This window comes from Amphiura filiformis, chromosome 14 (genome assembly GCF_039555335.1).
Source record: "Amphiura filiformis chromosome 14, Afil_fr2py, whole genome shotgun sequence".
In the NCBI taxonomy this organism is placed as follows: Eukaryota; Metazoa; Echinodermata; class Ophiuroidea; order Amphilepidida; family Amphiuridae; genus Amphiura; species Amphiura filiformis.
In genome coordinates this window covers 63,152,125-63,176,362 of record NC_092641.1, presented here as the reverse complement: position 1 = coordinate 63,176,362, position 24,238 = coordinate 63,152,125, and the positions used below count along the sequence as shown (strand labels likewise).

Below are 24,238 nucleotides of genomic sequence, written 5' to 3'. Positions count from 1 at the left end.
CATCAAAATAAATTGATAGCATTGCAAGGTTGTCCTGTACCGTCTGATTTATTTTTTTAATTTTAGTCATTTTTCCATTTTTCCCATTTTTTGTTTGACCAAAAAAGCAAAAAGTACACAAAAATATTAATGACGGTAGCAGGTCTTTTTTTTAATTATCCTTTTTTACTGAAAAAGAATGTTAGCAAGAAAACAAGAAAAAGTCTGTCCCTGTGTTTGTTTACTCTAAAAGCATCCCAATTGAATTTGTTTTAACAACCCCATTCATGCATTTCATAATAAAATATCGTAACATGTCAAAACACGACCATGAAAGGTCATGCACCTGGATTTGCTCCATTATCAATTGGCAATGTTTTGTTATTGCTTCAATGTTCAATCAAATGTTTTGCATATTTGACTGATGCTCTAATTGGCTACTGATTTCCCGGACTGAATTACAGCATGCTTCTATGCTCCGCCCAGTGACCCTCCCGAGTATTGATTGGCTGAATAGCCTGGCTGCATGGTCTGAGCACGTGAATATGTGTTTACACATGTGCTTCTTGTCAATCACTATGCTCCACCCACTAAAACGTCAGTAATCCACCTGAGTGTTGATTGGCTGGGCTGCATGGTCTAAGCATGTGGCATTAGCTAAACCCTGGGCATTTATACCCGGGCCTCGTGGTCTTTCTACAGGGGCCTTCTCGGGTCTGTGGGGAGCATAATTGAAAACATTTGATTGTACATGTACTGGTACATGCATAGCACAAACTTGAGCCGGGTTTTAGCTTTTGATACTGGCATGGTGGGTGGGGGGGGGTTGTGGTCTCACTGGTCTGTGTATGACTGCTGATACAATGACACTGTGCATGTTTTGCTTGACTTGATAACTTTATTATGATCACCTTTTTTAATTAAAAAAATCGGGCATAAATATTATACAAATTAAAAAAAAAAAAAAAAAAAAAATTTCATAAATACTAGCCCCTCCCGGGTATAAGCCCACCCCATTTTTTGAGTGAAATCGCCCATCTAGGGGGGTGGGCTTATACCCGGGTGGTTATACAGTATATGAAAGTTGAAGGATAATGAGGTTGATTATGCAATCAATTGGAACATTGTTAAAAAAATCAGATACTTTCAAGAGGAAATCAGGTATTTATAATTTGTGTTTGGAGGAGAACTCAGAAGTTTACAATATTGTGTAAAAAACATATCAATAGACAGAATAAGTGAGCTAATAAAGCACATGTAGGCATGGCAGCAGACCATCAAGCCATGTATTAAAGAAGTAGTTTGTGTTTGGTAATTAGTCACCTGAGGATTGCTGTGCTGTGCACTGTGTTGTGACACCGGGTGTATTCGCTGTCGTAGTGACGCTTTCTTTGTTACGAACCACTGATCGAAATGATCACAACACAAAGCCTATGGCATATCAAAATTCGGAACAGGTGTATGAGCCCAGGCTTGGAGCAGTAACCAATGGTTACTAACGTGCACTACGACAGCGAATAAACCATATTATTTTGTATTTTGCAGCTCTATCCATCTGCGTATCGAGCACTCTCAAACTGACGTTTTTACTTTATGAGGTGATAGTGTAAATATTATAAATATAATCAGAGAAGATGTAATAAAGAGGAGGGTCAACGGAATTATATCCTTGAGATAATCCCGTAGGTACTCCTGTCGCATCTATTCATAGTCATATTCTCAAGTAGTTAGACATCCACTTGAAATATCCTATGATGTTATGTGTGTGACCGCCCATGGTTGACCAATTTTTCTCTTCAGAATTGAAAATATTTCCAATGTTTCTATAGAGAATTTGTTAAAAAGTATGAAACGCGTATGTTAAGGACCTGCTGCTTGGATGGGATACCACATGTGGATTATAATACAAGAAAGAAATCAAGTGCTGTAAAAATTTTCCCCCAAATCCACCATTTTTTGTAAATATAAATTTCTAAAGAAGAAATTTTTAGGATTTTTTAGAGAGGTGATGATTGTTGATCATTTCCATTTTATTATTTTATGTATTTTCCTGTCATTTCCTGCCAACCTAATAAAGATATTCGGATAATATTGATAACATTCTTTATCATAAATAATGGAGTCTGAAAGTGGCAACAAGTAGCAAAAATTATAATTTGCCATGGAACTTCAGTCATATTTTATCTAAAATCTGACAAGATGACAGGGTCTGCATGCATGGTGTGTATGGCATGATGACATGCACACACTGACCTATCCCTAAAAGCAGTTAGCTGCAACTTGTGTATCACACCCATCCCGGGTTCAAACCCTATTGTGGTATTCTATTGTAAAGTTGGTCGAGATGGCCGAGTGGTTAAGGCTTTGCGCTGCCGACCGGGAGATACGATCGATGAGGGATCGAGCCTTGGGCTTGCCTTAGGTGAAAATTCTCTTCCCTCCCAAAAAGTTCCTATATGGTCAGGAATCCTTCAATTCAGTTCAGAAATTTAATTTCAGAATTTAATTGAAGAATTTCTTCTCGCCCCATACACTGCTTATCACGTGCAGATATAGGTAGTGTATGTGCTTCAAATCCGTGATTCGAAGTCACGTAAAGCCGTTGGTCCGTGTACAGGAAGAGTCAAACCCTGTGCATGTTAAGTGTCAGAGCTATTCGAAAAGAGAAGGGGGACCATCCCCGGTTCTGATATCTGCAATCAATCCTAGGTTCCAGGATCGTGCATAGGTAAACTGTGCACGTAAAGCCCGTGCGTTGATACTCAACCATTTGAGGTAAGCACGTATATGGAAGGAAGGAAGGAAAGCAGCTAAATAGGGTGATTCATCATTTACTTTGAGTGAGCGGTCTCACACATATTTTGTTTGAGGATAGCTTGATCAACCTCCTCTTTATTACATCTTCTCTGATACACAGATCAGCTATGAGCTGGTACACAGGGTTTCATGCCTATACGGCGATCATTACATTGTAGCCAACTGATTTACTGTTCCCTTTCTTTTTACACGGCTGGGCAGTTTGTATGGTGACAAGTGGAAACAATTTCGGATTTCTCTTATTAATAGATTGTCTTTCATTTGCATGAGTTTTTCTAATAAGCATACATGTAGATTGCATATCCCTGGACCCTGATTTTTTTCACAATGTCCTGTTTAATCCCGCTGCCTTGGAAACTCCCAGAAAATTACGGGAAGCGTGCATGACCCACGGAAGTGTCTCTCTGTGTGGGGTCAAAAGTATTGTCTACCTGTTGGAAACCTTCATTCTCTTGCAGCAGTAGCAGCGAGCATAATTTTTGTCAAAAATCCAGTTACTCCCACACGGAATAAAGCAATAAAGAGCTGGAACATTAAATTAAAGATATTTTTAGTTGGTAGGGTTAAGAAGGGGTCAGTCCCAGGGGGGGGGGTACTTAAGTTTGGTTTTGGTAGGGACGTGCCACTGAGAATTTGAAAGAAGACCCATAAATGGGCCTGTTTCAAAATTGTCGTAATCATGTCGGACGGAATTTGATAGCAAATATGGCTGTCATTTTTGTTCCAGAAGTACTGGACTGGTTTTATTTTACATGGGTATGGATATGGTACATAGCTATCATGCTATGGCAGTATTGTCTGAAAAATCCTTGATGGCTTCGTGTAGGACGGAAAAAGTGACCATGTCGGACGGAATCGATAGAAATGGGGTTCCCAGGCTTTTGACATTCAAATTGATATTCTATTGAAAGTTACAACAATATCTTATAAAGTCCTGCCAAATAGTCAAAGGAACATTCATAAATTCAATTTCTCATACAATCTTTATTCAACAATCATTGTCATGGAAACGGCAACATCTCAAAAATGGGCCATGTCGGACGGAATGCATCATGTCGGACGGAATGAAATGTTGACTTTTTTAGCAACTTCTCAAAATTTAATATTTTTTACCTGCATTATAAAGATAAGGTCATGTACTAATGCTGTATATACTTAAAAAGTATTGACCTCTATTTATTAAAGATGTAATAATGGAAATATTGACAAATTCCATCCGACATGCTAGATTCCGTCCGACATGATAATGAATTGAAAATTGGTCCCCAACTTGCTTAATTTTGAAACTTACTTCTTAGAAATGAAGTTACAATACATTTTATGTAAGATTCATATCTATTCTTTCATAAAATAAACCTTTTCTTATGAAAACAACAAGATTTCTGAACTATTTTGACGTTTTTTCATGGGTATACAAAAACACAAGCATGTCGGACGGATTTTTTGGAAACAATTAACAAGGGCTCCTTGAGCACTTATATTTCAATTGTTTTATTTTTTTGTACTTACACAATAAATACACACCTTATTTAGTTAATCAAAATAAAAAATTAAAACCATATGTCTTCAACTTTAGACTTCTTGCAATTTTAAAAATGTAAACACTGAATTTTCCGTCCGACATGCATGAATTTTCTTTTCTAAGAAGTGTTTCCTGTAAAAAACTACTCAAAATTTTATTTATTTATTCCTGTGAAGTATCCATGAATTTAATGTAGAAAATGAATCAATAGTTGTTTTAGTCAATTACCTTTAAAAAAAAATGGACAAATTAAGGGCTACATGAAAACCAGCATGTCGGACGGTCAACTGTTTACAAGGGCACATTTTGCATTGGCCCCATGCAGGATAATGGCATATTTCCCACTTAAAAATGACCAGTTTCATCATGTGTATTTTCCTGCAGTCTGATTGAACAAAAGTAGGATGTTCTGTACAATGTACACAATAATGCCAATTAGCCTAGGATAAGGCTAATGAAGTGAAATGATTAGTTTCCAATCACATTTTTTTCAGTGAAATATGAGGTCATGATTTCATTATTCATTATTTTGGAAAATTTCATTATTGTCAAAACTTTTGTTTATATGGCTATTACCTAGATATTGTTGATGAAAGACCATCTCAAAACAGGTATTAATGCTAAGATCATCATTACAGACATTTTTGCAAAAAAATCTGAATTTTTTTTTTTTTTTAAAGTGCTTACAATTTTTGTAGGCACTTGAAACATGACGAAGTAACCCTTAAATTCCATTATTTACTACATCCTCTACCTACAACTAAGGAAAAATGCTGATTATGATCAGCAGGGGATGTCAGATATTTTGAGAGTTTCAATTTTGGTTATTGCCATTTCAATTTGCAGATAATTGACTTTTTTATAAAAAATAATGAAAGTTTCGGTCAAATTGAAAAGGCGATGCGGGCGGGTGACGGGAAACTAAGAATCAACTTTCATTAGCCTAATCTGTGCAGAACAAGATGTACATGCAGCACATAATTATGTGCAGACTGCAAATACATGCTTTGCACAGGGCACTGTGGGATGAGCAGTCTTTCTGGCTTCTTTTACATTATTTTGTGCAATTGTAAAGATACCAGTATCAGGCAAAATGAGCTTCTGATCGATGTAGATTTTAGCGAAAACTATGTTTAAAACAAACAAAAACATGCCATACCTGAGACCATAATACCCGCCTCGAGTCTCCATATACACTCAGAGTGGCTATTTTGGCTATGAGTCATTTAGTCTATAGTGGCATTTATTTCTTCAACATTTACATAATAAACTGACATGCATGCACTTTATGTTTTCTTCTCTGTGTACATTGTACAGTGTAGTGAGTGTGTCGGCCTACACATGTATTTGAAGCGGTAACTTGTTAGCTAAAAATTTCAAATTTCAATGTACTTGAGGCCCTACATCAGGGCCCTTAGTTATCATGAAAAGTGTTGGGATTTAAAATTACAGACTACTAATCTATTTTCAATTACACAAAATAATGTAAAAAAGTCAGTAATTGGAATTAAAATATGAGCTTGTAAACCTTCACAGTGAACACACACACATACAGTGTAAGCAGACATGTGTGAGCAGATTAGAAGCCAGAAAAACTGCTACATTTGTACATACTGTACACCTTGTTCTGCACAAATGACAGATTATCCTAGGCTAATTTGCATATCGTGTACATTGTACAGAACATCCTACTTTTGTCCAATCAGACTGCAGGAAAGTACATGTGATGAAACTGGTCATTTTAAGTGGGAAATATGCCATTATCCTGCATGGGGGCAATGCAAAATGTGCCCTTGTAAAGAATTCCGTCCGACATGCTGGTTTTCATGTCGGACGGAAAAAAATGTAGCCCTTAATTTGTCCATTTTTTTAAAGGTAATTGACTAAAACAACTATTGATTCATTTTCTACATTAAATTCATGGATACTTCACAGGAATAAATAAATAAAATTTTGAGTAGTTTTTTACAGGAAAAACTTATTGGAAAATTCATGCATGTCGGACGGAAAATTTAGTGTTTACATTTCTAAAATTGCAAGAAATCTAAAGTTGATGACATATGGTTTTAATTTTTATATTTATCAACTTAGTAAGGTGTATATTTATTGTGCAAGTACAAAAAAATAAAACAATTGAATTATAAGTGCTCAAGGAGCCCCTGTTATTTGTTTCCAAAAATTCGTCCGACATGCTTTGCGTTTTTTGTATACCTGTGAAAAAACATCAAAATAATTAAGAAATTTTGTAGTTTTCACAAGAAAAATGTTATTTTATGAAAGGATAGATATGAATCTTACATAAAATGTACTGTAACTTCATTTAGAAGGAAGTTTCAAAATTGAGCAAGTTGATGACCCATTTTGAAACAGGCCCAAATATACCAATTTTTCAAGAAATTTGGACCCATTGATATACCAAAAGTCAAAATTTTCAGCCGAATTTAACCCAAATTGTCTTAGTTTTTACAAATTTTCCCAAAATTTTGGGACAATTTTGACAATTTTGGCTAGAATATAAGGAAAAATTGGTCTATTTTCCGAAAAAATTGAGAAATTTTTAAAAAAGGACCCATTCATACCAAAATAGGCTTTGAAAAAGGGGTCATTGATATACCAAAAGGCTGAAAATGCTACCCATATTTGCAGCACGTACCCGTATGGTCATTTGTACTGAGTACCCCCTCGGGGGTCAGTCATTTTGACTGGAAACACACAAATATTTTTATCCAGCCTAATTTTGAATGTTTCATTGCAGATTCTTCAAGAGGACAGTACAGAAGCAGTTGGTGTACCATTGCAGGGGTGTTGGTGCTCAGGGCATGTGTATCATAACCAAAGCCAGTCGCAATAACTGCCAGTTTTGCCGTTTCAACAAATGTTTAGCCATGGGAATGCTTGTAGATGGTAGGTGTATCAAATAGAAGCCATGGGTCATAGGCAAAGATGTTTTAGGTGATCTGTATATCGATGTGTGGTTGCAAACGTAAATGTCCCGGATGAAAAAAGAATAAAAAAAGCAGGTTTTGCCATTTGAAATTTGCAGGGGAGCTTTTAATCAGTCTCCTTGAGTGTAACAGGAGAGCACTAGGAGAGCATTTTTACTGTACTGTATACATGTGGTAGAGTTGGGCGACTAAGTCGCCAATAATCGTTAGTCGCAACTATTACTGATAGTCGCGACTACGACTATTGTAAACCAAAAGTCGACTAATGCAAGTATATTTTTGTGTTAAAAATTACTTTAAAAGTGCCAGTTATTCACACCAAAACCAACCAAATACTAACATATAAACTGCGAAAAATGTGAAAAAATGTTAGTCATTGTCTTACCAATAGTAACACAAAACCAACAAGTAATCATAAAGTCCATAAATCATCATTAAATTGGTGTTATTGACTTGTTGACGAACTACATTCCCACAAGATAAAAAGTCAAAAACTCAAATTACTTAGAACTGTCGAACATCTCATTATGATTATAATTTATGCAGCTATATACATATCTTAGCATGAAAGTTCATCTGTGTTGGTAGACATCATAATTTATGATTTTAAACTTTTGATCTCAACACAAGATTTGAGATCAAAAGTTTAAATCATAAATTATACATATATCTTACTTGTCCCCAATGCGATATATTTTGTAAGAAAAATGCAAAAATAGGCACAAATTGGGGCAGGGGTGTAGTACCCCCTTAATTTAAATAATCCTATTTTCCTTTAACAGCTGTGAGAGAAGACAGAGCCCCTGGTGGCAAACCAAGACAGAAGAAAGCAAAACTGAGTACAGAAGAAGAGTCATCATCATTGCAATCAGATTCCACCAAAATGGCCGCTTCATCATCAGTGTCTGCCACGGTAAGATCACTTTTACTGATGACAGAAAAATGGTCTGTTCCAGAACTTTGAAATATATATTATATAAAATGTTCTTACAAAAAAGGTGATGTTGACAAACCTCAATGACTAAATGACATAAATATGCGGAAGGAAGTAGTTGCCACAATCCCTGTTGGGTGTATTAGCTTGCCCCACTTTCTCATCCATATTGATTCCTTTATGTGTCTCCTTTTTATGTTGGTTTTAATGTCTCTTATTTTGGCTTCCGTGAGAGCGGATTTCTTGGGGGCGCTTTCAATTGATGTTTTTTGTTGGGCCCTGGTGTATGGTTTCTCCGATGCCAAATCAGATTCAGTTTTATGCTCTTTCATGCGTATCCCAAAAAGTCTTGATGTTTCGCTGATATATGAATTAAGGGGGGCACCCTAAGCACAGAATTTCATACACGCAATCAGATGTTGTTTTGGTGTCACATTTATCCTTAGGGTGGACAAGATGTTTTCTCAGTGTTTTGTGAGGTTTGAAATTCACTTGATAGCCGTGCTTCTTGAAAATTCTCCTGGTCTTTTCTGAGAGGCCCTGCTTATATGGGAGGCACACAAAACCCTGGCTTTTGGATTGAGTTTGACTATTGACTTTTGGTTTGTTAGGTTTCTGAACTGTTTTGAAAGCGTACTCCGGCTATCCACAACGAGCGAGAGCTTCTTGGGGGATTAAAAATCTTGTGTTTTACCATATGAATCCAGATGAAATATAGCCCAATCCTAATCTTTAGGTGGAACTTAAGCGACGATAAAAAAAAACCCTGTTCTACGGGCCTGACCAATCCAAGTACATGTATCTGTGAAACATGCTGCGCATTGTGCTGATGCGAAAGTAAAACTCTCAGTTGGTATTTGTGGTTATAAAGCGTATTATTAATGTCATATGTCGCATGACATGGTCGTTATAAAACTTCCAATGTCTGGCATGGCGTTTGTGTCAGCGTGTTTACAAATGATAAAATATGATTGATGGCATGCATCATGCGAGTATTTGTGAGGTAATGAATTATATCAGGTGGCATGAAATGCCACACTGATATATTGTTGAGCAGGTCAATATTCTTCTGCTTCTGATGATTCTTTCGTCAAACCATATTTTAAAATGCTACTACCTGTTCAATTAGCTTAGATTCTTGAATTTTTAAGATATTTGAAAAAATAAAAACTTGTGGCCAAAGTCATCAAAGAAAAGTGTTAGCACAGCCTTAGACCTAATGTGATTTATACTTTTCAAATTCCCAAGTTCAATTTAAAACCCCATTTCTTTTCAATTTTGCCTCATTTTGGGCAGTTACTTGGGTCCACCGAAGGGTTCGTGACCTTTTTACAAATCGAGTGGGACGGTCCATTCTCAACTTAGGGCATAGACCCTATCCAATTTAGCAAAACAATCTGTCCACCAATCTGTCCTGCCATTTCAATTGTTATACCGTTCCGGTTATTGGATAGGTTCTATAGGTGATGATGGTCCACCGGTTTTTGTTACACGAAATTATATGGCGCGAGTAGGCCTACGTTTTATGCATAACATACATTATTCTGAGCATTATTTTTTCCTAAACAAGGACATTAAAATTATGGATTTCGTTCTCAACTGGTTTACAATGTAAATTGAGTTTTGTTTAATACCACCATTCCTTCCCATGAATATCAGCATTCGCTTGACATTTTCAGATACAATAACTTTACAAGAAATGTTTTCTGTAACCTGATAGTTTTAAATACTAAGTAATATTTTCTTGTATAAAAGTTCTTTTGTTTCACAGTTTTTTCAGTTTGTATTCAACAAACAAAACGAAATAACAAATTGAAAATAAATGTGTAGTTTTATAATAGGCCTACACCTTCTCAGACCCATTCTCAGACCCATTCGCACAATCAATAAATCAATAATTAATTAATTAATTAATTAATTAATAAATAAATAAATAAATAAATAAATAAATAAATAAATAAATAAATAAATAAATAAATAAATAAATAAATAAATAAATAAATAAATAAATAAATAAATAAATAAATAAATAAATAAATAAATAAATACACAAGGAATGTATTTATATAAGATGGGCCTATTTTAGAAAACCTTAGTTCCCATAAATAATAAAGTAATCTTTCGACAGTAGGGGTTCAACACAAATTAGGCATACTGGCAAATATTTTGCTGGACAATACTTCCTGATGCGGATGGTCGAATAAATACCATCTCTGCGCATTGTGACGTTCGTCCCCATTGCTCTAAATGGATTGATTCCAAAAGTTTATGGTACCCGACGTTCTACGGCTTTTTATAAAAATATCGCGGGAAAAGACCAAAATTGAAAAGAAATGGGGTTTTAAATTGAACTTTAGAATTTGAAAAGTATAAATCATGTTAGGTCTAAGGCTGTGCTAACACTTTTCTTTGATGACTTTGACCACAATTTTTTATTTTTTCAAATATCTTAAAAATTCAAGAATCTAAGCTAATTGAACGGACAGTAGTGGCAGAATCTTGGATCAAACTCGACCAAACCTGGCTACAAAAAGCAAAACAAAAGTTGTACGCAGTTAGAGGTGAAAGGTAATGTAGGGGTTATTAGCTCTAGGTCATTATGTGAAAATCTTTAAAATGCCACTAGTGCCAGACGCTTGTCCCAATTTCACCAAACATGGCCATAAGAACCGCTGACCCAAGCTTAATATAAGTTGTACACAGATAGGGGTCAAAAGTCATTAGTGGTAATTTTGTGAAAATCTTGAAAATGCTACTCCTCCTTTAAATTGCATGCTATGACCACCAGACGTGGTCAGAAGAACCACTGGCACAAGCTTAATATAAATTGTACCTCAGCTTGAGCATCAACCCGAGGTCATGGGCCAAATGAGGCAACATTGTAACTTTGCCAGATTTGGCTTAAACTTGGTGCAAAGCATCCTTGATATATTAAGGGGAATATGAAGGTGAACTTGAGGTCACCCAAGGTCAAATGTTACAATGGGCCCGTTTGTGCTTAAACATTGTGCAAAGCATTCTCGATGAAAAGGTCAACCTCAGGTCTCCTAAGGTCAAAGGTTAGGTCAAATGAGGTAGAATGTTAAACTGGGCTAAATCTTGATGCAAAGCATCCTTTATATGAGGGGAACATGAAAAAGTCAACATGAGATTAAAGGTCGAATGAGGTCAGCAGTCACCACCTGATATTCATGGCTCTTGAGCCACAATAGCTCTAGTTGATGTTGTCACCTTGTAGTATTTTCCTCTCGATAGGGTATGAAGTCGGAACCAATCCTTAGAGGTGAATCCATAGAGCTTCAGACTATACTTCAAGGTCTTGTGGACTCAAAACCCAACCTGATTCCTGGTCCAGATACGGATGTTCATGGTCCACCCATACCTCAAGTCTGTGGTATGCCAGGGATGCCACCTGGTATGGGGCCACCTGGCATGGGGCCACCTGGCATGGGGCCACCTGGTATGGGGCCACCTGGCATGGGGCCACCTGGTATGGGGCCACCTGGCATGCCACCAATGGATGCCGGTAAGTGCTGTATTTGTATTCTGCTTCATCTAACAATAACAATAGCAAACTTAAATTGGCTTTAAAAAGCCAAATTGTAACATTTCCATAAAAAACAGATTAATAGTATTTCTTTTCCATAAGATGTTAGCTTTTACTCTCAGATATGTCCGAATGTCCCCTAATGTTGAGCCAAACAATTGAGGTAAAGCAAGGAAAATTGGAATATACTACCAGCGCTGATAACACCACTGCGTGTCCAGGGTCTTAGCTAGAAATTGAGGGTTGCCCTTCACTTGAATAAAATTGCCTGTCCTAATTTGACCATCAAAACTTTTACCAGACGTCTATAGCCCATTGGGGGGGGTCAAAGAGTTCAAATATGTGCTGATATGGCCTTGTTCTACAAATTGGGCCTACTAAAAAGGTCAATTAGCTTCTCAAAACATACAACACATAGCATCTGTCACAGGCATTAATTTTGCCCTTCCCAGCAGCAATCTTCTTGATGTATCTGATCATATTCTTCAAAATATGAATAACGGGAAAGCAACTGCCGCTATTTTTCTGGACCTAAAAAAGGCATTTGATACTGTAAATCATGAAATTCTTATTAGTAAATTGTATAACTATGGTATCAAAGATTATGCCTTAAATTGGTTTGTCTCATACTTAAAGAACAGATCTCAAACTGTTAACATAAATTCATCTCTGTCTGACTTTAAACAAATTAATATTGGCATTCCACAAGGATCCATACTGGGACCATTATTATTTATCATTTATGTAAACTCTTTGCCTGATAGCACTTCTTCTAAATGTATTATGTATGCAGATGACACTACCCTGCTATGTAGCTCATCTGACCCTAGTATACTACAGACTGAAATTGACAGAAATATGGACAGTATTGCTAGATGGTTTCATGAAAATAAGCTCACACTTAATATCAAGAAAACTAAGCTTATGGTATTTGGTACTAGTCATTTACTTGGTAACTTTGATAATATTTCACTTTCATATGCAAATAATGTTGTGGATAGAGTAGATTCATTTAAGTATTTAGGTTTAGTGTTTGATCCACAACTAAGTTGGGACAGTCACGTTAATCGTATATCATCCAATATTTCCAAACGCATTGGTATTATTCGCAGAGTTAAATATTATCTTCCTCCAAGAACACTTAACATGCTCGCCAATGCACTTGTAATGCCACACTTTGATTATTGCAGTACTGTTTGGTCAAATTGTAGTGCTCATTTATCCAATTCTCTTCAGATACTGCATAATAGATTAGCAAGGATTCTGCTGGCTGCTGACATAAGAACTCCAATAAATGACTTAATGAAATCTTTAAATTGGACAAAACTGGATGAAAGGTGGAAAAATCAGCTTCTTGTTGTAGTGTTTAAGTGCCTTCAAGGTTCAGCACCGTCTTATTTGAGTTCTCAATTTATTTTTACCGAATGTATGCATACAAAAGGTACCGTAGTCAATCTTCAAAAACTTTAGTTGTTCCACTTTGGAAGAACACTCTAGGTAAAAAAACCTTACAATAAAGAGGAACTAAGTTGTGGAATAACCTTCCAGTTGGTGTGCGTTTAGATTATGACACTTTGAGTCTGCACATGTTTAAAAATGCTATTGTTTAAGTAAGATTCATAATCGCATGATTGTTTTTCAATATGTTATATGTATTATTTGTAATTTTGTATACTTATTTTTGTTAACATTTTGTATGTAACAGTTATCTGGACCTCTTGGGAGACCAGTACATATGTATTGAAAGAGCTATCCAGAATAAAGAAAGATTAAATAAATAAATCCCCGTCTGAAATGACGGCCAGAGCAGACGGGTGGCTAGCTAAGACCCTGTGCATGTCACTCCATCGGTCATGCTACGGTAAGGTCCTTTGATGTGTGTATGACTTTCCCGCACGCCATGTACATACTACTTAGGCATAGAAACAAATTAGTTCAAGATCTTTTGATCGACCATTGATACTTGGTCAATAAATATATAAAATCAATTAATTGACTATTGTAAATTGTGATATATACACATGTATATGAATCTGTGCATGTAATGATAATTTATCAATCCAAATTTACCATTAATTCAGTTTCAGTAATTGATAATAATACAAGCATCAAAGCAGCATCGATGGTCGATTCAAAGATCAAATAAATTCGGTTCTGGTGCCTTAAAGCCATATTATAACATTTGCTGAGGAGAATACCCTCAAGAAAATTTTTAATTCTGGTTTTTACACAATAATAGTGATGTACTTTAGTATTTAACAAAGATACTCTGCAAAAAGGCATCAATGTAAATGGAAAGAAATTAAACCATCTAAGGTTTGCAGATGACATTGTAATCATATCTGGAGATGCAGCCGAGTTGGAAGAAATGTTAACTGATTTGAGCAATGAGAGTAGGAAAGTGGGGCTAAAAATGAACATGTCAAAAACAAAGGTCATGTTCAACATGTATGCAGATAATAAGGAAATCAAAATTGGAAATGAAACACTGGAACGTGTATCCAAATACACTTACCTAGGACAAGAGATTTGGCCAGATGGGAATCAGCCGCAGGAAATAAAGAGAAAAACGCAAGCAGGATGGGCAGCTTTCAGCAGACACAAAGATATACTAACAGACAAACACATGCCAAATTGTCTGAAAAGGAAACTTTTCAATCAATGCATCTTATCTGCCATAACATATGGAAGTGAAACTTGGACATTAAACAAAGATATGGAAAGGAAACTTCAGACTACACAACGAAGTATGGAAAGGATGATGATGGGGTATACAAGGAGAGACCGGAAAAAGAACAGCTGGATTAGGGAACAAACAAGAGTAAAGGATGTGTTAACAACAGTAAAAAGAATTAAATGGAGGTGGGCTGGACATCTGAGTAGGATAACAGATGGAAGATGGAGTCAGCTCACAACAGAGTGGCAACCGTTGTATGGAGTAAGGAAAAGAGGAAGACCTCGAGCTAGATGGAGAGACGAGCTGGTCAGCTACCTGGGAACAACAGCCTGGACAGGAATTGCAGGAGACAGGAGAAATTAGCAGAATTTGGGAGAGGCTTTTACCCAGCAGTGGGATGACATGGGCTGATGATGATGATGATGATGACTTTATCAAGACTTTAGGGTGCTCTAGTTTGTTTAAAATCCAAGATTTTAAATAAACGCAGGAACCATCGCTTTATTATTACGATGGAAATATTAGTTGAACACGTATGCGATGTTATAACACATAACACTACGTACAGGGCGTGCGGGATACACATGCACACACACACATCAGAGGGTCGTACCATATTACAACCGCTGGAGTACATGCACTGGTGCTAATAATAAATTCCCATTTTCTTTGCTTTACCTCACTTGTTCGGCTCAAAATTAAAAGGGGACATATCTGACAGTAAAAGCTAACTTTTTATGGAAAATAAATACTAATCTATTTTTACAGAAATGATATAATATGGCTTTAACTAAGGTTAGCAACTATTTTAAACTGTTGCGATTTTGTAGTTCACACAGTATCTATCGAATGGTAGTGAGCTTTGGCAAAAATTGCATTTTTCAATAATATATTGATTTACACAATGAAAATCAATTTTTTTTTGTTGCTTCGACCAACAAAAGATTGCGTCGCCTTAATGAACATTGTGTACACCTTCAGCTAATATTCGGGCGGTTTATTCAAAATTTCGAATTTTGACAAAACTACAGCAACTATAAAGTCTTTATTTTTGTAATGAAAAGGTTATTTAGAGTCAAGTCAGTTGGAAATAATTTGTGGTGGGAATTGAACATGAATGTTCCCAGTTGATGAAAATATATATCTTGAATCTTCAGTGTGTTTAGTTGCTTAACTCTCTTCACGCTGGTGTTGACTGCAGACGACAAGTTTTTAAAAATTCAAAAATTTCAGAAATGTAAATTTTCATGACCATATTTGGAATCAGCATGAAAAATGCATTAAAATGAGTACAAACATGCCTAGTATTGATCCAGTAGTTCTTAAGATAGCTCTTGATATTTTGAGAAAATATTTCAAACTTTTTCCATTGAAGCGCATGGCTAGCACGCAGAGCATTAAAGAGTGGTTCTGTATGGACCAGCCAAAGGGAGTTGGTGCATGTGCGGATGATTCTTTTTTGAAGTAGTAAGATAAGATAGCAGATAAGATATTCTTATAAGTGGATCAACCTATAGTTTTTCCACATAACAAGTGAACAGGTAGATATTCTTCATAAGATAGGATTAAGAAGACCTCCAAGAGTTAGGTCCGGTGGTTAGGCCCAAGCATTAGGTCCGGTGGTAGCCTAGGCCACACGCCCGGGAGGTAGGCTTAATAGGCTTGAAGAAATTAAGTCGCCAGAAACATCATGGCAAAGCTTCTCTTTCCTACATGTATCCTCACCGAATATTTCAGAGGAAATAGAAGTGTAGAGTTGCTTTATCAGAATGCCTCAAAACAAAAGGCCTACTCCCTTACGAAAGCAGAGCAGAGCTTTGGCTTCGTCACGTTTGTCAACATGTAATACTTGTATTTCCATATTGTTCAGACAATGCTGTTTTATTTGGAATACAAATGAGTTTTACCTTCACCGGATCATCCACTAGTATTCAGAATATATTTATAGTACATTTGTCTTGATTAAAATTAATGAGTGCAATATTTCTAGGAGAATCAAAAGGTGTCCTTCAATACTGTTTTATTTGGAATGCATATACTAAGGCCAAGAAAAAAAGAATGTATGTCTCAGACACCCGCGCGCATTGCTATGTGAAATCCAATTTAGCGCCTAGCGCTACGCGTTGGCGGTAATTTCATTTTCTTTCTTTTTTTTTGCCCTATGTTCATTTTTTCAGAATCGTATAGCGATCCAATTTTTTTTTGAAGTTTGGTTGTTGTTTTTTGTGCACATTTTGCAATCAATTTCTTTTGTCCAAACCAGTTCTGACCAGACATGAATGGACCGGAAATAGTCGGGTATAATGGATCGGAGGAGATTGGAATTGATCGTATTCTGAAATAGGAAATCGTCTCACAATGAAACTGATGTAAATTTCCGTACGTTATTTTCTGAACAAGAATTTCCTGATAAAGGGCCCAATCCCAACCAACATTCTGCATGGTTACCAGGAGTATAGTAAAGAATTTCTTATCATTGTATTCATTGGGCTATTCCAGTTAAGATCCACACTACCCCTGTGGAAGATTTTGGAAATATCTTCCACAGGGGGAGTATGTTTTTCAAATGTAATTGGCCAGGGTTAATTATTTTGAAACCCATTATTATGGCTTTAACTATATCTTCCACAGCTGGAGTGAGTATTTCAAATGGAAGTTAACCAATTATCTATTCTATTTAAAACTCATACTCCCTCTGTGGAAGACTTTAGCTAAATCTTCCATGGGGGAGTGTGGATTTTAGATGGAATAACCCATTCCATTTTCCTTTCATTATCTTTTATTTTCCCTCCATTCAGGGCCGCCAAGCCCTAATAGCATGACTAGCATGCAAATGATGAAATATGGCTATATGGAGTTACGCATGATAATCCAATGGGCTAAGAAGGTGCCAGGATTTAAAACTGTCAACATGGTGGATCAGATGAACTTACTGAAAGCCTGCTTCATGGATCTGAATGTTCTGAGAGTATCATATAGGTAAGAAACACACGGCGCTTATGAAGAAACGCATAAATTGTTTGTTTTGCAGGTCCCTCGATCTAGCTGGCACAAATCAATTCTAAGTTTTGGACAAGACCTACAACCCTGGACAAAATTGTTGGAATGAAATTAGTACGGTATTGCAAATGAGCCCCGTTCCCCCAATCAATGTTGAATCCTGACATTTTGTTCAAGTGTAGCCAACATTGATTGGTGGGTTAGGTATTGGGGGTGGGGGTAATATTTAGACTTGACACTAAAGAAAGCGCCATTTCATCACTCTAAAAATAACAAAAATATGGCCATTACAAGGTGCACATTCGATCATTCTATTTTTTATTCCAACCTATTTTGTCCAGCATTGTAGTCTAGTGTATATGATGCGTCGATGCTTGTTTGGCATATGTGTATAATGTGTGCCCTTTCACTGTAATGTTTGTCAATTTGTTTGTTTGTTTTTCAGGTCCCTCGATCTAGCTGGCACAAATCAAATCCGTTTTGGACAAGACCTAGTGTTAAGTGTAGATGATGCATCTATGCTTGGGTGGAGTATGGAATTGCTGACATATACCGTGGAGTACATCAATCAGTTACAAAGTCTTCAAATAGATAGTGTTGAGTTTGCCGTAATCAGCGCATTGGTGCTAACATATCCCGGTAAGTTGCTGATTATGGAATAGTAATAATGTACTGTAATCAGCGCATTGGTGCTAACATATCCCGGTAAGTTGCTGATTATGGAATAGTAATACTGTACTGTAATCAGCGCATTGGTGCCAACTTATCCTGGTAAGTTGCTGATTATAGAATAGTAATACTGTACTGTAATCAGCTCATTGGTGCTAACATATCCCAATAAGTTGCTGATTATGTTGCTGAAATTGTAACCAATACTCCATAATTAAGCAATCTCATTCTTAGCTAGGTGCCATATCCCAAGACGTTCGCGATCATGTCATGCCACAATTCTCTGTTATAAGCCATCTCCAGAAGCTCTGTCGCTTTATGCTCAGCTCCCCTTTCTTTTAGCCAGACCTTTAGATTTGATAACCACATCACTCTCTTCTTGCCTCTGTTCCTTGTGCCTTCTATCCTTCCTGTCAATACTAGGTTCTCGAAACCATCGTTGGAATTTGAGCTGCTTAACTCTGATTTCACGTAACAGCTTGCTGTCCACATTTGCTCTACACTTTATCAGTCCATAATCAGTCAATATTCAGTCGCTCATTTATGGGTTCAAAAGCGTTTGGCTACCAGATGTGGACAGTGGAGCTAAAACAACACGGGGAATCGCATGGTAAAATGGAATGGGAAAAGTCAACATGTAAACCGGCGATACTCGGGGAAAACTGTGGCAAAATTTAGACCATAGTTCAATGAAAACTTCAAAATAGGGTAGTGTTAATAACTAAAATATTATCCTGATAAACGACACGGCTGATTTGCCTGTTTTCTTTGGTCCAATCTATTTGCTAAACATAAAAATGCAATTAAATTTGGTCTATATGTCAATTGACATCATCCATGTCTGAATTTTTGCTGTATTTTAGTTTTCAGTTTTTCTTCTTCTATTATTTGTAACAGATGCTAAAGGAATTGAAGACAACAAAGCAAAGTCACCGAACTCCAATCAAAAATATTAGAATGTCTTCGGTACCATATAACCACTTCCTATCCCTCACAGACAAAACGCTACATCAAAATCTTGCAACGCCTGCCGATATTACGGGAGATCAGCGCAAAAGCTAAGGAGAGCTTCTTACGAATGAATATGGATGGTATGCTACAAATGGACAAATTGGCTGGGGAGATGCTAGACTACGATGAACAGAGATGATGGAGGGTATTTTCTGAGTCATGCGCAAGATGACATGTTACGGTGCAGCGCCCAACAAATGGGCGCGATTCACAAATTGTTTCATTCGATGACGATTCAACAAACGTTAAAAATGAAATTTTCCTGATGTGAATGCAAGGTTTTATTTGTCGTGCGACAATGATTAAAAATTGCTTCATTCATTGAAGGTAATGAAGTTCTTTCAATTAAGCATTGGGTTAATTTGGTGAAGCAAGTTTATGAGATATTACTGTTGAAATCCATACATCCCCTATGAAAGACATAACTTATAATCTTCCACACTGGGAGTTGGAATTTCAAATTGGATTACCTGAATGGATGACTCCATTTGAAATCAAAGGTCATGTCTTCCATATAGGGTGTATGGATTTCAACTGGTGGAATAGGCCAATGTGAACAGTTCATGGACAAATTGCAATGGTGTTTTGCTTATTTTGTTGGTAAATGCACTAGTCTCCACCGCAGATTTGAATCCGCTCACTCCACACAAGCCAATTATATCATTACAAGCCCTCTTTGATTGACTGAAATCTCTCCTACAATGTCATCAACTCTGACTTAAAACTAGGCTTTTGATAGGATATTCTGCTAATTTTTCCATCAGTCATGACCATATTCACGCGGGAGTGATTTAAGCTTCTTAGTATCTAGACTTCTCCGTAGTCCACTTGCCAATTGTGCACTACTCTGGCTATTACATTTAAGCTTAAAACTCTGATTTAATTAATGTGGGCACAATTGATAGATTTTCACAACTGATCTTTTCAGTCACCATACGCCCTCTGTTTGTTAGCTTCCCAAGTGGACTACTGACTTTGCCTTGAGAGTTAGGCCAATTTCTGGCCTAACTAAAATTGGTGATGATGTAATGCATCTTTAAAAATGAATCTGGCTTGTGATTGGTCGCCCAGATCTCGTTATTGTTTAAATCCTCCCAACGCGTACTGGTACCATTATAACTATACATGGTACACAACTATCTAGGGAATGCGGCGCTTTTGTGCTGGTGGATGAACGTATGCATCTAGCGCGTATTGTACCACCATGCTCAGTCTTGTGGTTAGATTTTATTGATAAACAAGTATGATTGACAGTGTGTGAGTCCCGGGTAAAGTTCTGCTTAAAAGTGAAAGTCCATAGTCGGTTTTTCGGATAATAAACTGGCAGATTCTAAAATTAGAATTGTTCAGTATTGAAGTGTCATTATAATTATGCCATTATGATATGAAGAGCTTTGTTTCAAAACCCCTTACATCCACTTTTGGCCAAATTGAGTTATTGGCATAATATTATAGTGTGGGTAAAAATACACATTTTGGTGGTTGTTTGACCTTCATACTACCTTCCCTTCCGAGTTATCGCATATTTCCGTTTGGGAAATCTTAGGAATTTCCGAAATCTGAATTTAAAATGAATATAGAATTGTTTTGTTTTCAATTTTTGATGTATAATGGTAGCCTGGAATGTTCTTTACCTATTAAAACCAAAAGGAACTGTTTTTGGGTCACTATATTTGAAAAAATCATTTTAATTAACAAAAGGTGTAGCTTCGGAAATACCCAAAAAATGCCATTTTCCCGAATTTAATTAAAAATTCATAATTGAAAAAGTAAATAAGATATTTCAATTTTTCTTTTTGATTTTCAAAGCATTAGTCAAGTTACATAATGTAGTGCAAACAAATGGGCTCAAATTTGATTGCAAAGGTGGTTTCTAGAAAAGGGTAAATTTATTTTGTTGCAAAACCCCTTACATCCACAAAAGGTGCGATATAAAAGAAATAATAAAATAAATAGGAAGTCTTGAAAATTGTCCCAAACCTATTCTTTTAGTTTCTATTCATCAACACTTCATCCAATCCCAAATTGAATCAAATCGAACAAGTAATACTTGCACAATTAAAAAAAGCTGTTTTTCTCAAAAAGTCAAAAGTGGATGTAAGGGGTTTTGCAACAAAGCTCTTCATATGTTGCATTCAATAATATAAGCCTACGTAGGGCCTATACTTTACTTTTACTGTCACAAATATAATTATATAGCCTAAACTTTTTCATAACCATTTTATACTAGTATTTTGATGTACTAATTATCCGTATAATTTCGAGTTCAACTGAATGCGTTCATCATGATTAATAACATTTTTATTTATCAAAAATCGACTATGGCATAGTCTACTTAGTATCAAACTCGGACACTAATATAATTTTTTTTATTAGATCTTTATAGCCAAATAGCCAATCAGAAATGGTGTTATATGTGTAAGTTTACAGACAGTGGCAAGCGGAGTCACTGACTGCGGAGGAGACTATAAAATTATTGACATGCATCTCAGAATTGTCATTTGATGGATATGTTGCTGTTTTGTATCACAAAAAGTTTAGATGTCACAGATTGTCTATGGTTACTCAATATGTGTATCCTGATCAAGCAAAATGATATACATAAATATGTGACCATCCACCACGAAGTGGTAGTAAAGTCGGCTCTAGGTCATTTTCTGTTTATTGCAGATTACGAAAGAATGCACTTTCAGCTTTAAAATGACACCTCAACCAGCTTCATCGGACATCTGGAAGTGAAGTTATGGTTCAACAAAGGTCAAATTCCTAATATACTTTACATAGAAATCCATATACTGTTTTTGATTGTATCTCAAAATGGAAAATGCCGACTTTACGACCAGTTTGTGGTGGATGGGCACATATATATATGTAACATAAAATTTAGGTTATTACAACATCAAGCACTTTTTGCTGCAACTGATATAACTCTTGTGTTATTAAATATATACTGCGCCAATAAAGTATCCTTACACTTGGAAAAATAATCACAATTTCAAAACTAAACAATATTGCGGTTAAATTTTTTTTTTTTAATAGATGCACTATCTAATCCTGCACATTATGACACCACATTGAATCCAACGTGACCTCAAGAAGTAAAGTTACAAGCAATTGAATAGACGAAGGTCCAGTTTTAAAAGTGACAAACTGGCCTATACAAGATACAAAAAGATTCCAACAAGCGCAACAAAGAGACAACACAGTTTCTTCAATGAAGCGTTATTTAAAGCAGTTTTTATTTTTTATTTCAGTTTGTACTTCTCTGTACTTTTCATAACTTTCATTTTATTTGTTAGTTATTTTGTTTCAGTTTTCTTTTGTTTCTTTTGTTTTAAATTAAAGCCAAACGCATAAATTAGCCATTCACCACTCTCAAACCAAAAGTCTAGACTGTGGAGTTTTGAATAGGCGAATTTGTCACTTTTAAAAAGGGACCTTCGTCTAATCAAATGCTTGTAACTTTGCTTCTTGAAGTCATGTTGGATTCAATTTGGTGCCATAATGTGCAGGATTAGATAGTGCATCTATTAAAAAAACAAATTTACCCCATTATTGTTCAGTTTGGAAATTGTGATTATTTTTCCAAGTGTAAGGATACTTTATTGGCGCAGTATATTATATATATATAATATTTTCAGAATATTTCATGGTGAAGAACTTTTAATCAGCTGTAATTTAATATAAATGCAATCAAAAATGGGCTATTCCAGTTGAAATCCATACACCCCCTGTGGAAGACATGACCTTAATCTCCCACACACGGAGTGTAGATTTCAAATGGAGTCACCCATTCAGGTGATCCCATTTGAATTTCGCTCTCCTGTGTGGAAGATTTAGGTCATGTCTTCCATAGGGGTGTATGGATTTCAACTGAATGTCACAGATTGTGCTTGATCGTGTCACATAATTTTTGAGAGAATTTTTCCATTTGTCAATTATGATGTAAATGTTTTCTGTATTAAAAAAGTTCAATATTGTTAGTTGTGGATAAACAAAGTATATTTTAACTGCTTTATATGTAATTTATATTATTTTGTTTCAAAGTGTCTAGATATTGCGAATCATGTTATCAAGGTAAATTCTGGTATCTCTGCTTGTTGCACGTGGAGTGGACACGGTTGTTTGATGCACATAGAATTGGCTTCATTTATTAACTAAATGCAAACTATAGATGGGGCTATTTATCCTAAATCATATTTCTTTATTTGCAAGGGGTAGGTGATTAATACTGCCATTAAAACAGCTGGAATAGGTGAAACAATCAACATAGAAATTTTATAAACATATTTCATCAAACAATAAAAGGAATTATCTGTATTAAAAGCTTGAAAGAGTAATTTCCAGTAACTAAATAGCGCCACCAATTTTTTCATTGATAGATACATTTTATACCCGAATAAGCTATAAAAATGTGTATACATTAGCATGATATCACATTTAGCTGTTTAAGCCTAAAATTTGGTTGTACATGATGTTTTGTTTGAAAAATTAATAAATGATCCCATCAAACAACTGTGTGGAACATACAGGTACTCCTAGATCGTTTTGGTATACACATTAGCACTAGAAGAAGAATTATCATCAGTATTTTTATAAACAAAATTCCTTTTAATTTTTAAGGCTAAAAAAGTCTTGTCCTAGAAGAAAATGTGTATTATTTTGGTTCAGATGCAAAAGAATTAAAAGCCCAAAATACAGCGTGTGTTATAGTGTATGCGAATGATTGCTGTACTATTTTTAACCTTGGTACACAAGTTGATAATGTCAGTGCACATTTCATGAACCACCTGGACACTACTAGTCATCCAACGGCATTTCTGATTGGTTGGTAACTTGGAATGCTCATTTCAATTGCCAATTATGACTAGGCTTTAAACTATTTATGGTCAAACTTGCATTTGCAGATGATCTTGTTAATACCCTCTGTGATTGGTTCAAAATTGGACACAATTTTCATTTTGGCCAATCGGCAGGTAGTTCTCATGGGGTTAAGTGCAGCTTCAAATCTTGAGCATTCGCACAAGCACTTGGCATATCCATGCACATGACATGTTCAAGATGCCGCATTGATGGTGCCAGAAAGCTACCTCAACGCATTGATGACTTGCCAAGATAAAAAATAGTACAGTGCACA

At 36.0% G+C, this 24,238-nt stretch overlaps 1 protein-coding gene across 1 annotated transcript in view; it reads left to right on the top strand.

Annotated features, from left to right (window-relative positions):
• LOC140170424 (steroid hormone receptor ERR1-like) overlaps positions 1-19,173 on the top strand; it is a 63,744-nt gene extending 44,571 nt beyond the window's left edge. Inside the window, exons 2-7 of the mRNA XM_072193795.1 lie at positions 7,074-7,222; positions 8,046-8,176; positions 11,453-11,723; positions 17,220-17,400; positions 17,867-18,060; positions 18,988-19,173. Coding sequence (XP_072049896.1) covers positions 7,138-7,222; positions 8,046-8,176; positions 11,453-11,723; positions 17,220-17,400; positions 17,867-18,060; positions 18,988-19,046 — 921 coding nt within the window. The 5' untranslated portion in view covers positions 7,074-7,137 and the 3' untranslated portion in view covers positions 19,047-19,173. The remainder of the gene's footprint in view (positions 1-7,073; positions 7,223-8,045; positions 8,177-11,452; positions 11,724-17,219; positions 17,401-17,866; positions 18,061-18,987) is intronic.
• The last annotated feature ends 5,065 nt before the right edge of the window (positions 19,174-24,238 follow it).